General features: G+C 49.0%; 1 protein-coding gene across 1 annotated transcript; it reads left to right on the plus strand.

Moving 5' to 3' along the window:
• Positions 1–4,305: 4,305 nt before the first annotated feature.
• NIPAL4 (NIPA-like domain containing 4) lies at positions 4,306–21,571 on the plus strand. The gene is given in 9 exon segments (XM_010855344.1): positions 4,306–4,370; positions 5,086–5,378; positions 5,381–5,439; positions 5,442–5,508; positions 8,679–8,918; positions 12,416–12,472; positions 14,110–14,200; positions 16,806–16,966; positions 18,351–21,571. Coding segments are annotated over 9 exon segments (1,662 nt in total). The 3' UTR covers positions 18,980–21,571.
• The last annotated feature ends 50 nt before the right edge of the window (positions 21,572–21,621 follow it).

Consider the following 21,621-nt stretch of genomic DNA (forward strand, 5'->3'; position numbering starts at 1 on the left):
CTAATTAACAGAGTGATGCTGGGCATGACCTTACCTCTCTCTGTGCCTCGGTTTCCCCATCTGCCAACTCAGAAGGTGGGATTCATTGAGCCCTTCCATCTCTAACTCTGAAGGATGGTTGATGAGAAGGTTGTATGGCTGCTCCATATAGTTTCTGGATGGTGCCAATCTTCCCAGCTATCCCATACAAAACAGCCAGGAAGAGGTCTGGGAAGAAGTCTCTGGGCTCCTTAAACCAGTGCCTGGGTTAAGAGCACTACTCTGGGGATGCCCAAGCCCAGCTTGAAATTTGGTCCCTACCTCTGTGTATGACTTTGGCAAAGTCCTCCCACCACTTCTCTGGACCTCAGTTCCTTCATCTATAAAGTGGGACTTAAAATGGTACCCAGTACCTAGAGTCAGGAATTACGATGCCCAGTGCCTGCACAGTGCTTACCATAGAGAGGAAGGATTTGATGTGCTGTATTAATAATCATGATTGATGCCAGTTGCCTGTGGACCCCATCTCTGGGCACAGTGCTCATTCTTCGGGCCAGTCTGAGTGCACTGGTGTCCATTCTAAGCATTATTTCTTATGCACTTTATGAGTGTAAGACAGTAAAGCTCTCTTTGAGGCCAGCAACCATCACAGGGAACCACCCAGAGGAGAGTGGGCTGGCCTCTGCATACCTACCGTCGAGATTCCTATGATTCCAGGTCAGCCTGGAGGAGGTGACAGCACTCTGTCCATCCCCTCCCTGCCCTGAAGACCAGCTCTCCAGGACTGGAAAGGACCACAAGCTGCATCTTTTCCAGCCCCTTTACCTGGTATAGGATGCCAGGAGGAAAAGTGGCCTACCCAAGTCTCATGGGATGGTACTAGACTTGGGACTGTAAGTAGTGTGTGTGGTATTGAAGAGAGTGTCTGCCTTTAATTCTTGGCTTCTCACATTACAGGCTGTGTCCTCACTGGACTGGAAAATAATAAACCTTTGCTTCCCATGGTTGTTGCAAAGATTAAATGAGCATACATAAAATATATAGCAAGCCCTCTACAAATAACATTTCTATTACTCATGTCTTTACTCTATATTCTTCCTCCACTGCTTTGCAGCCACACCACACTGGAAACATCCCATATATCAATTTTAGGATATCCTTTCTGCTGTGAAACTGTGTGGGACTAGAAGCATTGGTCTCGGGTGCCAGTCTGGAAACCTGATTGGAACTCTGCCTCTGCCTCTGTGTTGCTCTATAAACCACCACAGGTCATCTTTCCTCTCTGGCCCTCAGTCTCTTCCTCTGTAAGAGTACTGTCCGATAAGAAAAAGAATGTGAGCCGCATTCTATATATATTGGGTTGGCCAAAAAGTTTGTTTGGGTTTTTCTGTAAGATCATATGGCAAAACTCAAATGAACTTTTTGGCCAACCCAATAATTGGAAATTGTTCAGTAGCCACTTTATGAAAAGTAAAAAGAAGTAGAGAAAAGTAGTTTTAGTAATTGATTGCTGTTCAGTCGCTAAGTTGTGTCCTACTCTTTGCAACTCCATGGACTGCAGCACACCAGGCTTCCCTGTCCTTCACTATCTCCTGCAGTTTGTTCAGACTCATGTCCATCGAGTCAGTGATACTATCTCACCATCTCATCCTCTGTCACTCCCTTCTCCTTCTGCCTTCAGTCTTTCCCAGCATTAGGATCTTTTCCAATGAGTCAGTTCTTCGCATCAGGTAGCCAAAGTATTGGAGTTTCATCTTCAGCATCAGTCCTTCCAGTGAATATTCAGGGTTGCTTTCCTTTAGGGCTGACTGGTTTGATCTCCTTGCTGTCCAAGGGACTCTCAAGAGTCTTCTCCAGCACCACACTTCCGTGTTGTACCTAATGTAGTATATCCAAGAAATAATCGTGTCAACGTGTAATCAATACTAGAAAATTATTGAATGAGATATTGTATACCTTTTCTTCTTATTAAGTTTCTGAAATCTGGATGATTCTTGATCTGGGGCGATTTTGGCAATTGTCTGGGATGTTTTTGGTTATCAGAACCAAGAGGGGTAGAGGATGGCAGGCTGAGGTATGTGTGTGCAACTGGCATCCAAAGGGCAGAGACTGGGGATGCTGCTAAACTCCCTACAGTACGTAGGACAGCCCCCCCACAACAGAGGGTTATCTGGCCCCAGATGGTAACAGTTCCTGTTTTACACATAAAGCACAGTTCAGGTTAGCTGCTTTCTAAGTTCTAAATAGCCACATGGAGCTGGTGGCTACCGTATTGGACAGTGCAGCTCTATAACATCAAATATTTGGACATGTACTTAAAAAGCCAAATTTTTAGGAATTCGGGTTTTAGTAAATTTGTTTTCCTGCTCCTCCCTGAATAAGCGGCCAAATGAGATGTAGCTGGTTCGCCCATCCCTGGCTGGCTAAGGACAGAGCCCATCTGTCTCTGACTGGTTAGACTCTTCCAAAGCTACCCGCCCTCCCCTGGGAGACTGAGCCTGGGATGGACAGTGAACCCTGTTGTTCTTTTCTGGGAAGACAATGCTGCAGGCCCTGCTCCCTACCTGACAGGGCTATTGTGGGTCAGGGAGAAAAGGGCTTTGTCAGGACAGCAGCCGAGGAGCCTGCAGTTCAATGGGGCCCTTCATGTCTGCACTCCCGGGATGTTAGATGCCAGCCTGGGGAGGCTCCACCCCCTCCTAGAACAAACAGGGATCTGGAGGCCCAGAGAGGGTGTAGAAGGCCCTCCAATAGATCCCAGTTCCCTCCACCTCAGCCCTTTGCCCTAAAACATGAAATCCATCTAACTCTGAGAAGCCCTGCCTCAAAGCACAGGGTGAACTCAGTATTGCCCTTAAACTGGGCAAGGAGGCCCCTAACCCATAGTCTGAAATTTAGCAGCTCCACAAATCACAAGCATGTATACAATTAATGTATTAAAGAGCAGGCATGTATTTGTCTCCCACGATCTAGGCTCAGCTCTGGCGTAAGGCAGTGATAACCCAAGATCTTCTCTTGTGACTTAAAAAGCCCAGGCTAAAGCGAAGCACTCCATCTCTCTTGTCCTGTGTCCTTGGAAAAATGCAGTGAGAGTTTGAGGGTTGTACCTTGGCCAGCCTCAGAGATGGACTCTGTTTTATAGCACAGGTGGGATCTGAGTGGCAGAAATGCTTAGCTAAGAGTGTGCGCATGCTCAGGCGTGTCCAACTCTTTGCGACCCCATGGACTGTGGCCCGCCAGGCTCCTCTGTTTTCCAGGATTTTCCATACAAGAATACTGGAGTGGGTTGCCATTTCCTTTTTCCAGGGCATCTTCCCAACCCAGGAATCGAACCTGTGTCTCTTGCATCTCCTACGTTGCCGGGTGTATCCTTTACCACTGCACCATCTGGGAAGCCCAGGTAAGAGCAAAGACAAACTAAATTCTCTTGTCATGTTCTCCCTCATGGTGGCATAGACTCATTCATTTTTCTGTAACGAAGTACCCAGGAGGGCCAATCTGAAGTTTCCCAGGAGGGCCAATCTGTTTCTGGCTGCTGTGCATTCCAATTCATGCTGGTCTTGAGAAGTACTCACCTCCGTTTGAACCCCAGTGCCACATTCCTCCAAGGTTAGGGACAAGCTTGGATGTTAGGGGTAAAGACATATGAACTTGGATCTGTTGCTTCCCTTTCCTTTCTAATCTCTGGACTTCTGCCCTACCTACCCTACCCTAGACCCCATGGTAAAGTTTACAGATAATGAATACACACAGACAGAAAGGAGCAGAAAGGGTTGTCTTATTTGACAGGTAAGGAAACAGAACCTTTTGGAGACAAGGTAACTTTTTCAAGTCATTCAGTAAGTTAAGGGAAGCCACATGCTGGAAGAACCCATCCTTTGAGGCCCAGCTAGAAGGCCACCATTAAAGGATGGAGGGTGGTGACTGGGGAGACAGCTCGGGGCACAGCAACTCTTTTACTCTTGACACCCTCACTTACTAGCTATGGGACCTTGTGGTGTTGGGAGGGGTGTGTTTCTCCGTATTTAAAATATGACTTTTTCTATTCCTATATAAGATGTTATTATGGGAAACTGGTGGCAGGTATGGGAACTCTCTGTAATATTTTTTTAACTTTTCTGTAAATTCAAAATTATTTCATAATCAAAAAATTATACAATTTTCCCTTATCTATACCATGGAGGGTAGCATCCATCTCACAGAAGGCTTCAATAAAACATGCCTGTAAGGCTTTAGTACCTGTTTGGAAGTGAGGACTCAATAAATAACTACTTTAAGAAACTATTTCCTCCAGGAGGCCAGTGACCTAACAGAACTGACCACAACATGGCAGTCCCATGTCCTCGCTACTCGGGAGCACAAGATTATTTTGGCCTAAAATGCCAGGCTTGGTGTGGCTGCTAGGAGCATGCATTTCATTTGGGCTCTTGCACTTCCTAGCTAGGACCCCAGGGCAAGTTGCTCGATCTCTCTGTGCCTCGATATCCTTTCTTTAAATCATAAAGCTACAAGTAAGGTTGTCATGAGGATTAAATGAACTGGGGACTTTTCAGCACTAACAGCTGTGACTGGCCCATAAGCAAGGACTGCCCACGTGTTTTTATGGTCTAGCTCAGTGTTTCTTGAACTTTTTACTAGACCCCACAGTAACAAATGTACTTTCCCTCACCTCCATTTTTCTTTTTAATGGTGACTTGGAAAGCCCCAGTCTCTGGGGAGTTGATCCCATTTTGTTTCTCCTATTAATGATTTATAAGGTTCTTACGGGACAGGGAATATTTCTGATTCATTTTGATCTCTAAGTACTTCATTCCCTTCTCTCATTCAGTTTACCAAGTTTCTACCCCTCATTCATTCCACATATATGTATGGACCATTTGTTGAGTATCTACTTTGTGTACCTGTTACCTATTAATGTCCCTGTGCCTATCGTAGGTACGTAGAATGAACGAATAAGGCAGGGAGGCGGGAAGGCAGGCAGAAAGGAAAAAAAAATCAGGGTCCCAGACACCCCTGGCCCGAGAGGGCTCCAGCTGGCAGCAGAGCCCCCTTTTCCACCCCCACATTCCCACTTCCACCTCGGCCAGAAAATTGCTCCCTCTGCAGCCAGGCTGCAGCCCATCAACTGTCATCGGGGACGGAACTGGGTGTCGTCCGGCATCGCGCAGCGGGGCGGCGCCCGGGGGCCGCCCTCTCGCACCCTGTGGTGTGCGGTGGTGATCCCTCGCAGTGTGCCAGGCAGCCTCCGCACCCCAGGAGGGCATGCACCCCTCCGCGGGCAGCTCGAGCGTTGCCCAAGAGGCCGGGTGGCTCCTCCCCGGGGACCCTCCCCCTCTGGGGCGCGTCATTCTCCCCACCCCCGGGTCCCGACCCCAGCGGCTCCTCTCACGCCGGCCACGCTGGGACAGTTCTCAGCCACCTGCTCCGGAGCCGGGGAGCCGGGGAGCCGGGGTGCCGGCAGCCCGTGAGTCGGTGCGAGCGCCCAGAGCCCCATGGAGCTGCCGGCCAGCAACAGCAGCTGCGAGAACGGTGCGTGGAGCCGGCGGGGACCGGCGGGGACCCGGTGCACCCTGCGCTTTGCCTTCCCTTCCTTCGCGCTGCTCCTTTCTTCCGCGTCCTCTCCTACCAGGGGACCCCAAACGGGGCAGGGAGTCCGCACTTGTCACCCCACCTAGTTCTCGGGCCTGTCTAAGGAAGGAGCAGGCTTCTGGCTGACTTTCCCCCTCTTTGGACCTAGGGGCCAGGGAGAGGGGGAAGAGCGGGGAGTGGGAGAAGGAGGCGTGGCTTGATTGACTGGGGCTGGTCCATCCAAAGGGTTGAGGGGAGCGTGTTGGGGTTTCTTTTATGTATAGTTGCTTTGGATATTAGTACCTGCCCAGGCCTGTCTCCCTGGGGCTCACCAGAGACAGGGGAGTGGGCACAGAGCCCCACCACCCTCAAACCCATATCCACCTTTTAGGAAAAAAGAGGAAAGGAACAACCCAGGAAAGGAAAAGGAAAGATGCTGAGCTAGGCTTTTCACTTGCATTATCCCAACTAATCCTTAACACAGCTCTAGAAGGCAGGTAGATATTACTACCTCTGTCATCATTCCAGAGACAGAAATTGAGGCTCTGAAAAGGCCGATGAACTTGCTCAAAGTAATACTGTGGGGATATGGAATATAAAACCAGGGCTCTTGGATTCCAAAAACTGTGCTCACACCACTGTGCTCACCCCATTTTCTGGCATATCTCCATTTTTCTACCTGTCCTGGTATTGCAGCCTATGGAATATCCGTGTTTTTTCTAACTTCTCTTCTCCAGTGAAGCTTTCAAAACAGGCCTGTTGGGTGTTGGCTGTCTTTGGTTTTCTGAACAACAATGCAGTCCATTTTCAGCCTCACCTTCCCCTGGGGATAAATATGTTCCAGTCCTAGCATATTCTAGGGGAGAGGTAGGGATCATCTGGCCCAGCATCCATTGGCCAGCTGTGCATCCTCCTCAGGATTGGGTTCCCTTTGGCCCTCAGCCTTCCCTCCTTTTCTTGCCCCCCTCTGGGAAGACTTGACTTGATGGAGGCACTAAGCTCCATGGGCGCCTCAGGCCCAAACTGCTAAGCCCACCCTTTGGCTCCACCTGCTGGAGGTGTACCTTCAGGAGGGCAGGGGAAGGGCGTGGGGGTGGGCTTGGACTTCCTCTGAGGAGTTGCCTTCCTTGGCCAGCATCCTCCCAGCTCTGGCTCTTTTCCTGAGCTCAGGGAACTCCCAGAACTTGACTCCTATCCAAGTGGAGGAAAAGGAGTGAGCAGTCAGGACAAGTCTGATTAAGGACCCAGATGGTTTCTCATCTCCTCTTCTCTGGATTGTGACACAGGTGTGGGAAAGAGAAGTCTCCCACTGCAAAAGATGCCTGGGTGTCTCTGCTAGGTTCCAGACCCAGTTCTGCCTCCAGGCTTTTGTGAGACTCAAGCAAATCCTTCCCCATCTCAGGGCCTCCGTTTTCCCAGCTGAGAAGAAAGACAGTTAGATGGGCTGCTGCTATTCCATGCTTTCTCTGCTGTGGAAGCAAGGTCAACATCACCCTTCCTTTGTTCCACCAAAATGCAATGCCACTCTGTGCTCCAGGTGTGCCAGAGCTAAAGCTGCCTCACGTTTTGGGCTTTGAGGCTCTTCCAGTGCAGGCCCAGAGGTCTAGCTTGGCCCAAGGGGAAGTGCTAGGCCCAGCGTTATATCCTTGGCATGGGAGCTTGGGTCTTTGTGACACACAGTTTGAAAAAGACCTTCTCCACCAAAAGTCACAAACTCAGATGCTTCAAGGGGCTGAGAACAAAACAATGATGACTGAAGAGAGCTGGGTATGGACTCGGGGCAATCGCAAAGATCATGTCCTATCTAGGGACAAAAACCCTGCTGAGCTGTGGCCAGCGGTTGCCTATGGGACCGCATACCCAGCGAGGTAAGCAAAGGCAGCCCTGAAGTGGAGTTTTTGTGGGAAATCTCCTGATTTTTAAATGTTAGTAGTGAGTTCATATCTTAAGATAACCTTCAAGAGGCTGAGTGAAACCCAGCCCCCTTGCCGCCTGCTTTGAGAAGGGTATGTAGTGACTGAGAGCATGGACTTTGGCATTCTATTCACTTGAGAAATAATTCTGGTTTCACTGCTTATTGCCAATGTAGCCCCAGGTTACCGAGCTTGTCAGGGCCCCAGTTTCTTCAGGTAAAACCCTAGACATCATCACTGTGCCATTTCCATGACAAAGATGCTCCTGGAAAGTTCTGGAGCGGTGGGCCCTATGAGTCTCAGCCTGTGTTTTGTATTGATTCCTTGAACTTGGGCAGCTTCATTCTACTGACTAAGGGTCTGCCTCTCATGCCCAGGTTTGTCCTCTTGTCCTTGCTGTTTGGGCCAGAAGAACCAGCAAGAGTGTGCTAGCTGAAGGGCATGAGAACTGATGACTCTTGCAGACTCGGGGACTTAGAAAGAGAGCCTAGACAAAGCCTGTGTGGGATGGCAGGGACCCTGATTCCTCTGAGGCCTGAAGGAGGCCCCAGCCACTGACCATGTGCATCAGAGGTCTTCGAAGTAAGACCTGGGATGGTTGGTTCTCATAGACAGGATGCTGGTATTTCATCACCTTCAGGCCTCAGAGGGGCTGTGCACTCCAGCCTCACTCCCTCCTGTTACTTGTAGGGACTCCCTGTTGTGGCTGGAGTTAAGTATATGTAAGTGAAGAAGCCTCTGGAAGGGGAGAATATGTGTGCTCCTGAGCTGTTGGAGGCCTCTGTGCCCGGAGGGTGGGAGATGTTTCCTGTGGAGGCCAGGAGGTTGGATTCAGTGATGCCTGAGAGCTGGGGGGACCCTGTTTGGTGTGTGGGAGCATCTTTCTGGCTTAGTGATGAGGTGCTGGAGCTCTGGAGTTAGACAGCCTGTGTTCTTAGGCAAGGTTCCTGACCTCTCATGGCCTCCATCTCCACAACTATGAAATGGGAATCAAATACAGTGCTTACCTGACATGTGGTTGGAAGGACTTGAGTTCATAAAGTCCCTTGTCTGGAGTAAGCACTCGGTGAACCTTAACTGTTCCTTTTTAGTTTGGAGCCCGGGATGTGGATGGAATGCGGTAGTAGCTGAAGCATGGAGTCTGAAACAGTGGCCAGTCCCAGTGCTTCTAAAGCACGCAGATGTCCCCACCTGACTCTCTCACCATGCTCTTCCCAGGTTCCCTTATCAGCCTGTACTGCTCCTCCCAAAAAGTCCTGTGCCAGATCATCAGTGACCTCCAGCCCGAGGTGCCCAGCAATGTCACCTCCAACAGCTGGCAGGAGAGGTTCAGGAAGAACTACAGCTTCTACGTCGGTCTGGGGCTGGCCATCCTGTCCAGCTTCCTCGTCGGCAGCAGCATCATCCTCAAGAAGAAGGGCCTACAGCGACTGGTGGCCTCGGGCGCCACGCGGGCTGGTAGGCTCCTGAGGGGGCAGGTGTGGATGGGGTGTTGGGTGGCAAGCCCTCAGCCAGCCCTGTGAGCCTCTATTTGTGGGCCCACTGGAGCAGCTTGCGAGCTGGTCCTAGACGGGCACAAAAGGCCTTCTGTCAGTCCCACTGGGAATCTCACCCACCAGCAGGAGACCCTCCTTTATAATCCAGTAGTTCATGAGAACTACATGATCAGTTAATTGGGGTGAAGACAGGGAAAAGTCCCAGGGCCAAGACTACGAAACCCCACGTCTAGTTCTGTTTTTTGTTTTTGGCTGCACCAGGTCTTAGTTGCGGTACTTGGGATCTTTGATCTGAATGCAGGATCTTTAGTTGTGGCATGAGAAGTCTTAGCTATGTCATGTGGGATCTAGTTCCCTGACGAGGGATCAAACACAGGCTCCCTACATTGGGAGCATGGAGTCTTAGCCACTAGACCACCAAAGAAGTCCCCTGGCTTTATTTCTTATCGGTTGTGTCATTGTAGGCAAGGCATAACTTCCATAAAAGACGGGAATATAAAACTTCTGCCCATAACAGTGTCAGGCAGTAATGTGTCCTCACTAACTATCAATCTGAGCTCCTCTATAGGCTACGAAAGAATTACTGAGTCTCTGTCCACTGGGATTTGCTTGTTTGGAAAATAAGATGTGTATCCATGAAACCGTTGTTGAGAAAAGGAATCCTATGTAAAAGAATCTCGCCATTTAATCATCATTCATTATGTCCCTACTGTGTGTTGGGTGCCATGCTAGACCTGGGGACACAATGCCCTTGTGGGTCATTGGGTTGAGTGAGAGAGATAGGCAAGTCAATGAGCAACGGTTCTGTAGCATGTTAAGTGCTATCATGGGGAAAATGGTTTTTCTAGTAGTCATATATGGATGTGAGAGTTGGATCATAAAGAAAGCTGAATCCCAAAGAATCTATGCTTTTGAACTGTGGTGTTGGATAAGACTCTTGAGAGTCCCTTGGACTGCAAGGAGATCAAGCCAGTCAATCCTAAAGGAAATCAGTCCTGAATATTCATTGGAAGGACTGATGCTGAAGCTGAAACTTCAATACTTTGGCCACCTGATGCGAAGAACCTACTCATTGGAAAAGACCCTGATGCTGGGAAAGATTGAAGGCGGGAGGAGAAGGGGACGACAGAGGATGAGGTGGTTGGATGGCATCACTGACTCGATGGACATTAGTTTGAGTTGGTGATGGACAGGGAGGCCTGGCGTGCTGCCGTCCATTGGGTTGCAAAGAGTTGGACAAGACTGAGTGGCTCCAAAGGGAGGGTGAAAAAGTGAGTCAGGATGACTCAGAACTCTCCAATTTGGACAACTGAGAAGATGATGGTGCTATTTTCTGAGATAAAGGATTCAGGAGGAGCAGGTTTATAGGAAGATGATGTGTTCAGGTTTGGATGTGTCCAATTTAATGTTCTGCGGGACACTGAGCTTTGGAAGCAGACTCTTTGAGTACCAGCTCTAGCTCCTTGGTTCCTGGTGATGTGATCCTGGGCAAGAAAACTCATTTTTCTGTGTCTCGGCTTCCTCATCTGACAAACTGGGGATAGGAATAGTCCAGGCTAAAGGATTGTTGTGGAGATATGCAGTGTGTTTAGAGAGATACTTGGCACAGACTGAGCACTAGTATTAGTATTACTGTGATCTAAGTGGGAGGGCCTGACACACAGTTGGATACCCAGGACTAGAATCAGATGTGCTCTAAAAATGGAGAGCTGTGAGATTTGGGGATAAAGTCGGGGTCAGCGGTCATTGCTGCTCTATCTCTACTTCCGGACAAGTGTTCCAAAGGCTAGAGACCTCCTAAAGTACCAGAAAAACAGCTGCTTGCACTCAGGAGAGAGCAGGGCAAGTATTATTGATCATTCAGAAAGGCGGCTTTCCTGGAATGAGTTTTTTTCTCCAATCTGCTATTTCAATACCTTCTGAGATTTCAACTCAATAAAATGCTCTCAGAGCTCTTAGCTTTTATGGGAGATTCTGACTCCTTTAAGAACCTGATGAAAGCTAAGGGCTATCTTAGAAAAATGGGCATTTACAAAAAAACCACATTCAAGTTTTAGACAAAACAGTCTAAAACCCATCCTCCTCCTCCTCCTCCTCATCGCTAACCTCCTCCTCCTCCTCATTGCTAACCTTGAGCTAACTATGTGCCAGGCTCTGAGTCCCTCATGTGACCAAAGTAGACACAATTCTTGGCTTCATGGAGCTTCCATTTTAGTAGGGGAAATGCCAGAAAATAAATAGATAAATTCAAATTATAGACAGTAAGTGTCACTAAAGAGAAGAACTGAGTGTGATGAGAGAAAAACCCAAGGGAGGGCATTTTAGGGAAAGCAACGTCAAGTGGAGACCTGTAGAGTAGGTAAAGATACAGGCAAGTATTGTTAAGAAGACTATTCTGAACACGGAAAAACACACACAAAGCCCTTAAGGCCAAAACAAACTCATCATTTTTGAAGAACACAAAGACAGCCGGAGTGGCTGGACTATAGTAAGAAGAGTGGTGGGAGATGCCTTTGGAGAGGTGAGCAGGGTCAGAACTAGGATCAGGCTTGTTAGGAATTCTGGTCTTTATCCTAAGAGTATTTTGAAGCCACTGGCCAGCTCTAAGCTGAGGAGTGACATAATTGTTAAAAACCCCTGGCTACTATGAAAGGAATGGATTATAAAGGGACAGGATTGAGCTGGAGGAGTCCTAGGAGGCGCTTGCCTCCTCCCAGGCCAGAAGTAATAGTGCCTGGGAGTTGGGTGGTGGCAGTGGAGTGGACCCATTTAGATGCTCTTTGGAGACAGAATGCCCAGGATGGACTGGATTTAGACAATGGAGTAATGGGAGGGTCCAGTGTGGTTCCCTGGTTTCTGGATCAAGCAACTAGATACTCGGAGGTCCCCTTACTGAGTTTCATTTGGCGGGTTATTGTTTTGGTCGCTAAGTTTTGTCAACTCTTTCGCGACTATATGGACTATAGCCCACCTAGCTCCTCTGTCCATGGGATTTCCCAGGCAAGAATATTGGAGTGGGTTGCCGTTTACTTCTCCAGGGGATCTTCCCAACCCAAGGATCAAACCTGCATCTCCTTTATCAGGATTCTTTACCATTGAGCAACCTGGGAAGCCCTCATTTGGTGGGTGGGAGCATCTTAAAATCAAGAGTTCCATTTAGGACAGAGTTTGAGATGCCTGTGATAGACCCAAGTGTTGTCGAGTAAGTAACCGGATACACATCAGGGCTCAGGAGAAAGGATCAGGATGCATACATGAACTAGGGACATGAGCATCCAGATGGAATTTAAAACTTTGGATAGGATGCATTTGCTCAGGAGAGGGCCCAGAAGGAAGCCTGGAGGATGCACCACAGCTGCTGCGTACCGAACCATTGGAGGCTGGGGAGGGAAAGGAGGGAAGGAAAGGTCCCGGGAAAGTGTGGCCAACCTCTAACTTAGTGCCCATTCCTTTCTACAGTGGATGGAGGCTATGGCTACCTGAAGGACTCAATGTGGTGGGCTGGATTTCTCACGAGTAAGTAGGTCCTTTCTCTCTCTCTTTTTTTTTTTTGGCTGTACCCAGTCTTAGTTGCTGTACACAGAATCTTCGTTCCCCAAACAGGGGTCAAACCTAGGCTCTCTGCTTTGGGAACTCAACATCTTAGGCACTGGACCACCAGAGAAGTCCCTTGTAAGAGGATTCTTTGCTACTAAGGACACTGCCCTATTGATGATAGAGGCAGAGATGAAAGAAGGAATAGATGTCTCTATTATGCAAAATATGCACCCAAGGCCCAGATTTCTAAGGGGGAAAGCTTGATAGTCTTTGCAGGTAGAACATTTTACCTGGCCCCTCCGGTTACTTTCTCCATCCACAGTGACGTCTTTCATCCACAAAGCATCTGTCCCCAGAGAGGTTTGTACAGAACTGGTAATGATAAAGGTGTAATTTCTCAACTTCCCCTGAAAGGCAGGGAGCTATGACTGCTGGGCAGAGTCTCCCAGACTCCTACAGGGCACAGCCCAGGACTCCTAACTCAGCCGTCCCATTCCACAGCAGTTATTGAGTCACTTAGGATGTGACTGGTCTGCCACCTAAGGTTTGTCCAAACTTGCACCTTCACACATTTCCTCCCACTTTCCACCACCCTGTCTGGCTTTCAAACCCTAATTCTTTAGGTTGGATGGAGAAGTAGTGAGCTTTCTGTTTATAATCCCCTAAGTCAGGTTTTGATCCCTGTCTCAGCTAGAGTGATCACATTCATCACCTGCTTTCAAAGGGCAGACCCAGGTCATTCTCTATGAGCAGAGAGGCAGGAGTCTGCAAACTGGAAACTCACTTGGGGAGAAGTAGACCCTTTGGGAATGTCTGTCTAACCCCCTGCCTGTCAGTCTAGACTATCCACAACTACTCTGGGAAAGACAGCTCCATGGACCATTTGGTACCTGGAAAATCGATGACTGTGGCTGTTTCTTTATTTGATAATTAACACTTTCTAGTTGTTGTTCAGTCACTAAGTCATGTCTGACTCTGCGACACCAGAGACTACAGCATGCCAGGCTTCTCTGTCCTCACCATCTCCCAGAGTTTGCTCAGATTCATGTCCACTGAGTCAATGATGTCATCCAACTAGCTCATCCTGTTGCTTCCTTCTCCTCTTTGCCCTTAATCTTTTCCAGCAACGCAGTCTTCTCCAATGAGTAGGCTCTTTGCATCAGGTGGCCAAAGTATTGGAGCTTCAGCTTCAGCACCAGTCCTTTCAATGAATATTCAGAGTTGATTTCCTTTAGGATTGACTGGCTTGATCTCCTTGCTGCCCCACGTTTTAGAACTTACTTTAATCATACAGACCAATCATTGGTCTGAGATACCCTTAACCGTGCTTAGGCTAGAAGCCAAGAGACCTCTAGAACAAGAAGGCGCCATATGACCCTGGACTCTAGGCCATCTCCTTATCTTTAAAATGAGAGGATTTGGTCAGGATGGTCTGGGCCTGACCTTTAGATGAGATTCTGCAGGGAGAAAGCGTAAGGATCGGGATTGTAATGAATGCTGGTCTGGGATTCTGTGAACGGGTGAACACCGAATGAAGCTGTCTCAACCCACATTCATTTGGGCTGGAGATGGTGGGTCAGAGCCACTGTGACCTCTTCTCACCCTTCATTTCCTAGTGGCTGCTGGGGAAGTTGCCAACTTCGGGGCCTACGCATTCGCTCCTGCCACAGTCGTCACCCCTCTGGGAGCGCTGAGTATCCTCATTAGGTTAGTCACCTCTCCTGCTCTCTCTGACTCCTTCATGTTTTCAGTTGATGTCGGAAACTGCCATATGGGGTCAATCGCTACTCGCAGTCAGGGACCTGGGTCAGTCCCAGCTCCCGGAAAGAGGCTCTGCACTGGGGATTGCGTGCTGCCCATTGTTCTAGCATCCCTTCGACCGCCTGGGCAGTGAAGGGGCAGGCCAAGCCCCATCCAGGGAAAGGGCTGTCCCTGCCACCAGGCTGAAGGTCTCATGCCAGTGTTTTGGTGCCATAGTAGAAGCAGCACACACATTGAAAGGACAAGCCCTAGATTAACTGTCCTGAGTTCTAACCTTATCTCTGCCACTTTGTAGTTACAGTACACAGCAGGTCACTTAACTACTCTAAGCGTCAATTTCCCATCTCCCAAGTGGGGATGTTCATAAGGCCTGCCTGAAGGCACTGCTTCAAGGCCTCGAGATAATGCACAGAAAGTGCACAGTACAGAATTGGCACTGAAGAATAACCATGGCTAACACGTGTTTAGGGTTTTTGTTGTTGTTCTTGTTTAGTCAGTAAGTCGTGTCCAACTCTTGTGACCTCGTGGATTGTAGCCTGCCAGGTTCGTCTGCCCATGGAATTTTCCAGGCAAGAATACTGGAGTGGGTAGCCTATTCTTTCTCCAGGGATCTTCCCAACCCAGGTATTGAGCCCGAGTCTTCTGCATTGCAGGCAATTCTTTACCAGTGCGCCACCTTTAATCCTCACAGTATCCCTACTAATTAGAAAGGAGGGGAGACCTGAGACCAAGAGAGGTTAAGCATCTTGGCCAAGGTCACCCAGATCCCTGGAGACTGAGCCAGGATTCCCTCCCAGGCAGTCTAATTTCAGAGTCTGGATGCTTAATCACTAGGCCATGTTTCCTGGAAAATGTTTGATGATTTTAAAGATAACTGCTATTACACATGTGTGCTTCCCATTGCCCTGTTCCTCCCAAGCTACAAGACCCCTCCTCCATGGGGGTCCTGAGTCCCATTTGAAGTTGGCTCTGATTGTTGCCCTAACCATGGAGTCCTGGTAAGTGCCAGCCCACCACACCCATACCTGTAATTTCCTGTTTTGTTTTACCAGCTTGAAGATAATCTTGCAACATCTATAGTCAAAAACCAGATAGAGCCATGACTCACACTGCATAGTTGGCTGATGTGGCTGTGATACCACTATTGCATATCTGGTTAGTTTACACATTCCCATCCTGGGTAGTTAGGAGAGGCAGGGAACCCTTTACTTTGTGACCCCTGCCTTTGCTAAGGCCACCAAATGCTGGTAAAAAGGCATCGTAGGTAAGATGCTTTTGGCAGTTTTAGAGGAGAGATGGGAGACATTTAGAGGAGCTTAGACAATAGTCCCTTCTTTCCTGATCTCTTTAAGCAGGACTCATGAAGCTTACTGGGTGACCTTAGGTCAGCCAACAGATTTTTACCCTAAAATAATGCCACCCTTGTAAAGAAACAGAAGCGCACCCCAGTGATCATACTTGTCTTGTCCCATTTCCCTCCCATCCTACCTCACCTTTGCCAGCTCATTTGGAGGAATGAAAGTCATATCAGCAAAGAACAGCAAGGAACTGGAGGTATTTTGCCCAGAAAAGACTCAAGTCACAATTCTCCTCAGTGAGATGTAGAGGGAAAAACCATAGGCTTTATAATTAGACAGAATTTGAGCTCAAATTCTGGCTTGTCTCTTACCAGTTGTGTGATCTTGCCACCATTTAAGCTTCTATGGGACTCAGTTTTCTCATCTATTAAATGGGCATAAGTATATTTTTTACTTCTCAGAGTTGTAAGACGTTAGCGAGGTAATAAATAGAAAGTTCCTAGCATAATGCCAGTGCAGGAGATGCAAGAGACATAGGTTTGATCCTTGGGCCAGGAAGATCCCCTGGAGTAGAAAATGGCAACCCACTCTAGTATTCTTGCCTGGTAAATTTCATGGACAGAGGAGCCTGGTGGGCTACAGTCCATGGGGTCAAAGAGTTGGACACAACTGCGCATGCACACATGCAGTGCATGCTGATAAAGTGCTCAAGACACAGTGCCTGTAATGGTCATGATGGTTGTTTATACTGGCATATACAAATGGAGGAAGGAATGGATTTGTTGTGTATGGTGCAAGGAATAAGATATGGGACAAGTAGAAATTACCACATTTGGGTAATACCTCATAGAATGAACCTACAATGGATTCATCTGCATTGTGAAGGGGTGAGCTGTTTGCCACAAGAGATATACAAGCCAAAGCTGAAAGTGTTTCACATTTGTTTGCAGTGTTACAGAAGATGTGCTCATTGGGTAGGAAGTTAGACAAGAGGGCTCTGAAGGACTCTTCCAACTCTTCTGTTTGGGGATACTCTCCGTCTCTAAAATGAAAGAAATTCACGTGGCTGTTGTCCATTCCTCCAGCCTACACTGTAGCCCTCTCATAAGTAAGTTTCTATTTCAGACATTTTCAAGGGGTCCAGAAAAGCTCCCACGTGGGAAAGCAGTGAGCCCTCGCTCTGCCCTGGCCTTTTTCCAGGATGCTGGGGCCAGCCTGGCTACTCTGAGCCCTTTCTCCTCTTCTGCACACAGTGCCATCTTTTCCTCGTATTTCCTGGGGGAGAGTCTGAACCTCCTGGGGAAGCTGGGCTGTGTGATCTGCGTGGCTGGCAGCACAGTGATGGTGATACACGCCCCCGAGGAAGAGAAGATCAGCACCATCATGGAGATGGCTGCCAAGATGAAAGACACAGGTAGGTTCCAGCTCCCCTTGAGCAGGAAGGTGCTGGGGGTGAACCCTGGGGAGGGGTGACTGGGTTATGACCGTCTCAGGTGCTGCCACCTGGAGGAGGAGGAGGAAGCAAGTTTGGGGAAGAAAACTGATGGGCTGGTACTAAGGCTAGTTTATAGGGTCCCAGTTTGATAGGTATTGATGCTGTTTATTATGTAATGGGTACTGTTCTAAATGCTTTGTTTGTACTGTCTTAGTTCAAATATCATAGACTGGGTGGCTTATAAATAATAGGAATTTTTCACAGTTCTGGAAGCCACCATCAAGTCCTTGTTCAAGCCCTATAGATTTCGTTCATAAACATCACCACCAGGTGTCCTCACCTGGTGGAAGGGGCAGGGGAGCTTTCTGGAGTCCCCTGGGGCACTAATCCCTTCTTGAGGGCTCTACCCTTACGACTTAATCACCTTTGAAACCCTCACCTCCAAATACTGTCACATTAGGGGATTAGGTTTCAATATATGAATGGGAGGGGGCATTCAGTCAATTGAGTATATTATCTCATTTAATCTCACAAAAAAAAGCTCCTATAGGGAAGGTCCTATTATTATTTATATTTTACAAAGAGGAAACTGAGATTTTAGGGGTTTAATGAATAACTTGTACAAGTTATTAAAAAGTTGTGTTGCTGGGACCAGAACCCATGTTTGATTCCAGAGCCTAGATTTCCTTTTTTAACAACACAGATTTATTTCTCTATTTATTTTTACTTATTTTTTATTTGGCCATGCCACAAGACGAGCTTCCCAGGTGGCGCTAGTGGTAAAGAATGTGCTGCCAATGCGGGAGACATAAGAGACCTGCGTTCAATCCCTTGCAAGGGAAGATCCCCTGGAGGAGGGCACGGCAACCCACTCCAGTACTCTTGCCTTGAGAATCCCATGGACAGAGGAGCCCGGTAGAGTCAGAAAGAGTCAGACACAACTGAAGTGACTTAGCATGGATAATATAAAAGGGCTTCCCAGGAGGAACTAGTGGTAAAGAATCTGTCTGCCAATGTAGGAGATGCAAAAGATGTGGGTTTGATCTCTGGGTCAGGAAGATCCCCTGAAGGAGGGCATAGTAACCCACTCCAGTATTCTTGCCTGGAGAATTCCATGGACCAAGGAGCCTGGTGGTCCACAGGGTTGCAGAGTCAGACACAGCTGAAGAGATTTAGTTTCCCAACCAGGGATAAACCCACGCCCCTTGCATTGCAGGTGCAGAGTCTTAACCACTAGACTGCTAGGGAAGTCCTCCGGTGCCCAGATTCTTAATGTGACATCCCGCTGCCATGGGGGGTGGGGAGCTCTAGATGCTGATGGCATCCTCCCAGCTCAGGTCCTTTCTCTCCCTCCCCCTCAAAGGGTACATCGTGTTTGCTGTGTTTCTGCTGGTGTCCTGCCTCATCCTCATCTTCGTCATCGCCCCACGTTACGGACAAAGGAACATCCTCATCTACATCACCATCTGCTCTGTGATCGGGGCCTTCTCCGTGTCCTCCAGCAAGGGCCTGGGCATCACCATTAGGAACTTCTTCCAGGGGCTGCCGGTTGTACGGCACCCTCTCCCCTACATCCTGTCCCTCATGCTGGCGCTTTCGATCAGCACTCAGGTCAACTTCCTCAACAGGGCGCTGGACATCTTCAACACCTCCCTGGTGTTCCCCATCTACTACGTGTTCTTCACCACGACGGTGATGACCTCCTCCATCATCCTCTTCAAGGAGTGGTACAGGATGTCGGCTGTGGACATCGTGGGCACCCTCTCTGGCTTTGTCACCATCATCCTGGGTGTATTCATGCTTCATGCTTTCAAAGACCTGGACATCAGCCGGAGCAGCCTGCCCCACATGCACAAAAACCCACCTGCCACTCCTGCCCCAGAGTCCAGTGTCATTAGACTTGGAGACAAGAATGTCCTGGTGGACAACATGGAACTCTCCAGCACCCCATCACCAGAAGAGAAGCCCAAAGTGTTTATAGCCCATTCGTAAAGCCTGAAGTAGAGAAGTGAGAGGATGAGCCCTGTGGTACAGCCTGACGGCTTGATTTCAGAGCCACCTGGTTACTTCCAACACAACTCGTACCAATGGGCTCTTTTCTTGAGACTTCCATTTATACCTCATCGCTGTTTCCAGGAGAAAAATCCCTACTCAGTGAGCAGTGGTGGTTTCACTTCCTGGAAACACAGCCTCAGTGACCAAACACACTACTTGGTGCCAGCAGGTCCCCTGGACCTCCCTTCCCACTTGTTTCCTGTGTTGTGGGGAAGAAGATCGGATTTGACCCATTGAATGTAGCGCAAGCCAGGAACTTCCCTGAAACGCTGGTCATCAGGAAGTTCCCCTCCTGAGACTGACTCACTGTTCCCGAGTCCAAGGCTGAAGTGCACCTGGCTCCCCAGGGCCCAGAGAGCAACTCGCCATGCCCCCTGTCTGGAACTAATAGACACACAACTCTTGTCAAATGTCTTGTTGCTGTTGCCACCTCATTTTCGGACACGGAAACAAGACCTCAGCTGACCTTCTTACTGTGAAAGCCGCCTGATGTCTCAGGGAAACCCTGCCACCAGTCCCATTCCCAGAGCAGCCAGCCTGGAGCTTAGCATCTGCTTCCATCCTCCTCACCCCCACCCTTCCCTCTGTGCTGTGCTCAGTTGCTACAGACATGTCCAACTCTTGCAAGCCCACTCCTCTGTCCATGGGATTCTCCAGGCAAGAATACTGGAATGGGTTGCTGTGCCCTCCTCCAGGGGATCTTCCTGACCCAGGGGTTGAACTCACGTCTCTTATGTCTCCTGCATTGGCAGGCAGGCTCTTTACTGTTAGTGCCACCTGGAAAGGCCCCTTCCCTCTCTAGATGCACCCCAAGGAGCTGGTCACAGAGACATTCAGGTGGTTGTCGAAGAACTCGAAACAACACAACCAACCACAACAAAAGGTGCCTCCCAGCCGAGCTCTGCTGGCCAAGCCCAGAGTTTCATTCTGCCTCGCTCTAAGAGAACAGCAGTTTACGACTCTTAAAAGCAGCCTGGTTGTCGAATAGAATGCACTTTCCTTTTCCTCAAGGAGTAAACCACAATATGATTTGGGGAGATGGGGAGAAGAGTGAGGAGCAGAGTCAGGATTTGTCAGAGAGCAGACACAAGCTCTCTGGAAACCAGAGGCTAACCTGTGTTTACTCTGGTGGCTGACCAAGAACCCAGGCGGCAAAGGTAACCTCTGGGGGTGTGTGTGTATTTAAAATGCAGCATGCAGGATCTTAGTTCCCAGACCAGGGATTGAACCCATGCCCCTTGCAGTGGAAGCACGGAGTCTTAACCACTGGACCACAGGGAAGTCCCCTTCGGCAGTGGAAGCTCAAAGTCTTAACCACTGGGCTGCTAGGGAAGTCTCCTCTGGGTAACTTCTGGGCTGAAGCCTTAGAGGCTTGGCCAGTGGGATCAGCTTTGAACTTCAGTGACCAAGTGGGGGTGTAAGCTAGGTACCAGGTGTCATTCTGGCCATGGACCAGATTGCCACCAAGTCCCCAGTCCACTGACGAGCTGCCCACCCTGGGAGGCGGTGTGCCACAACTGCTGCACCACCACCTGCTTTGGGGACTGCCTGTGGTCCCCCAACATTTGGCTGGAGGCAGTCAAAAAACCAAGAGCAGCTGGAGAGAGAGAATTAATATCGTTTCCCTTCCTGTCTTCTTTCTAGCAGTGAGAATGTGACAGTTGATTCAAGGATCATTGATACGGAGGTAAGGGAGTCAGTATATTTGTCAAGAAGGAAGCCCTGGCCCTCAGCCCCCCGAGCTGGTGTAGAGCCCCCCTGTGTAACTCCATACCTGTGCCTGTGTTTATGTCCCGGGCCCTCGGTACAGCCAAGCCCAGGCCAAACTCCTGCTGGCCTTAGAGCACCAATGAACAGGCTGGCTTTCTGCACGCACTCCAGCCTCAAAGCCCCAATTTTGAACGACTGTGGATTTCTCTAACTAAAATCAATGCAACTCGTTGGATGTTGAGAATGGCCGTGATCTGAGGGCCCTGAGAGTGTGGTCTGCAGGGTCAGTAATAAAGACCTCTGAGTGTGTTTACTTGATGCTTACATCTCGGCCCTCCTTGGACATGGACTAATTAAACTGGTTCTTCTAGTGCTGGTGGACGGAGCAGTGGGGGGTGGGGGGTAGGGTTGGGGTCGGGGCCCAGGCCAGGCCCCAATCTCTGGAGAGTTGTGGCTATCAAGGAGGTCCTGTCCCTCCAGTGTCTTCTGCAGTCCAGTCTTCACTAGAGAGGGAAAGGTTGTCTGGGGAATACAGTCCGCTAAAGACTTTGCACATCCCTTGTTTTTTGTTGGTTTGTTTTTACCATCCCTTGTTAATGTCTGAGCCCTTAAGAGGAACCAATCACAATGCTAAGAGCCTCCCATGAATACTTTAAGCCCTCACAAATCCTCAAGGTAGGTCTGTATCACTCATGTCCCGAGTGACCCCAGACCTATTTAAACTAGACCAGCTTTTGTCCAGGTGCCAAGACAAGCAAAGACCCCAGGCTTCTCTGTGGCTCAGGTTCTTCCACGGTGGTCTGACAAGCTGGGTGGATGGTCCCTGTGGGAACTCTTCTGAGAAGTCCTCAGGGATGGATCATATCCAG

This window comes from Bison bison, unplaced genomic scaffold, assembly GCF_000754665.1.
Source record: "Bison bison bison isolate TAMUID 2011002044 unplaced genomic scaffold, Bison_UMD1.0 scf7180017864363, whole genome shotgun sequence".
In the NCBI taxonomy this organism is placed as follows: Eukaryota; Metazoa; Chordata; class Mammalia; order Artiodactyla; family Bovidae; genus Bison; species Bison bison.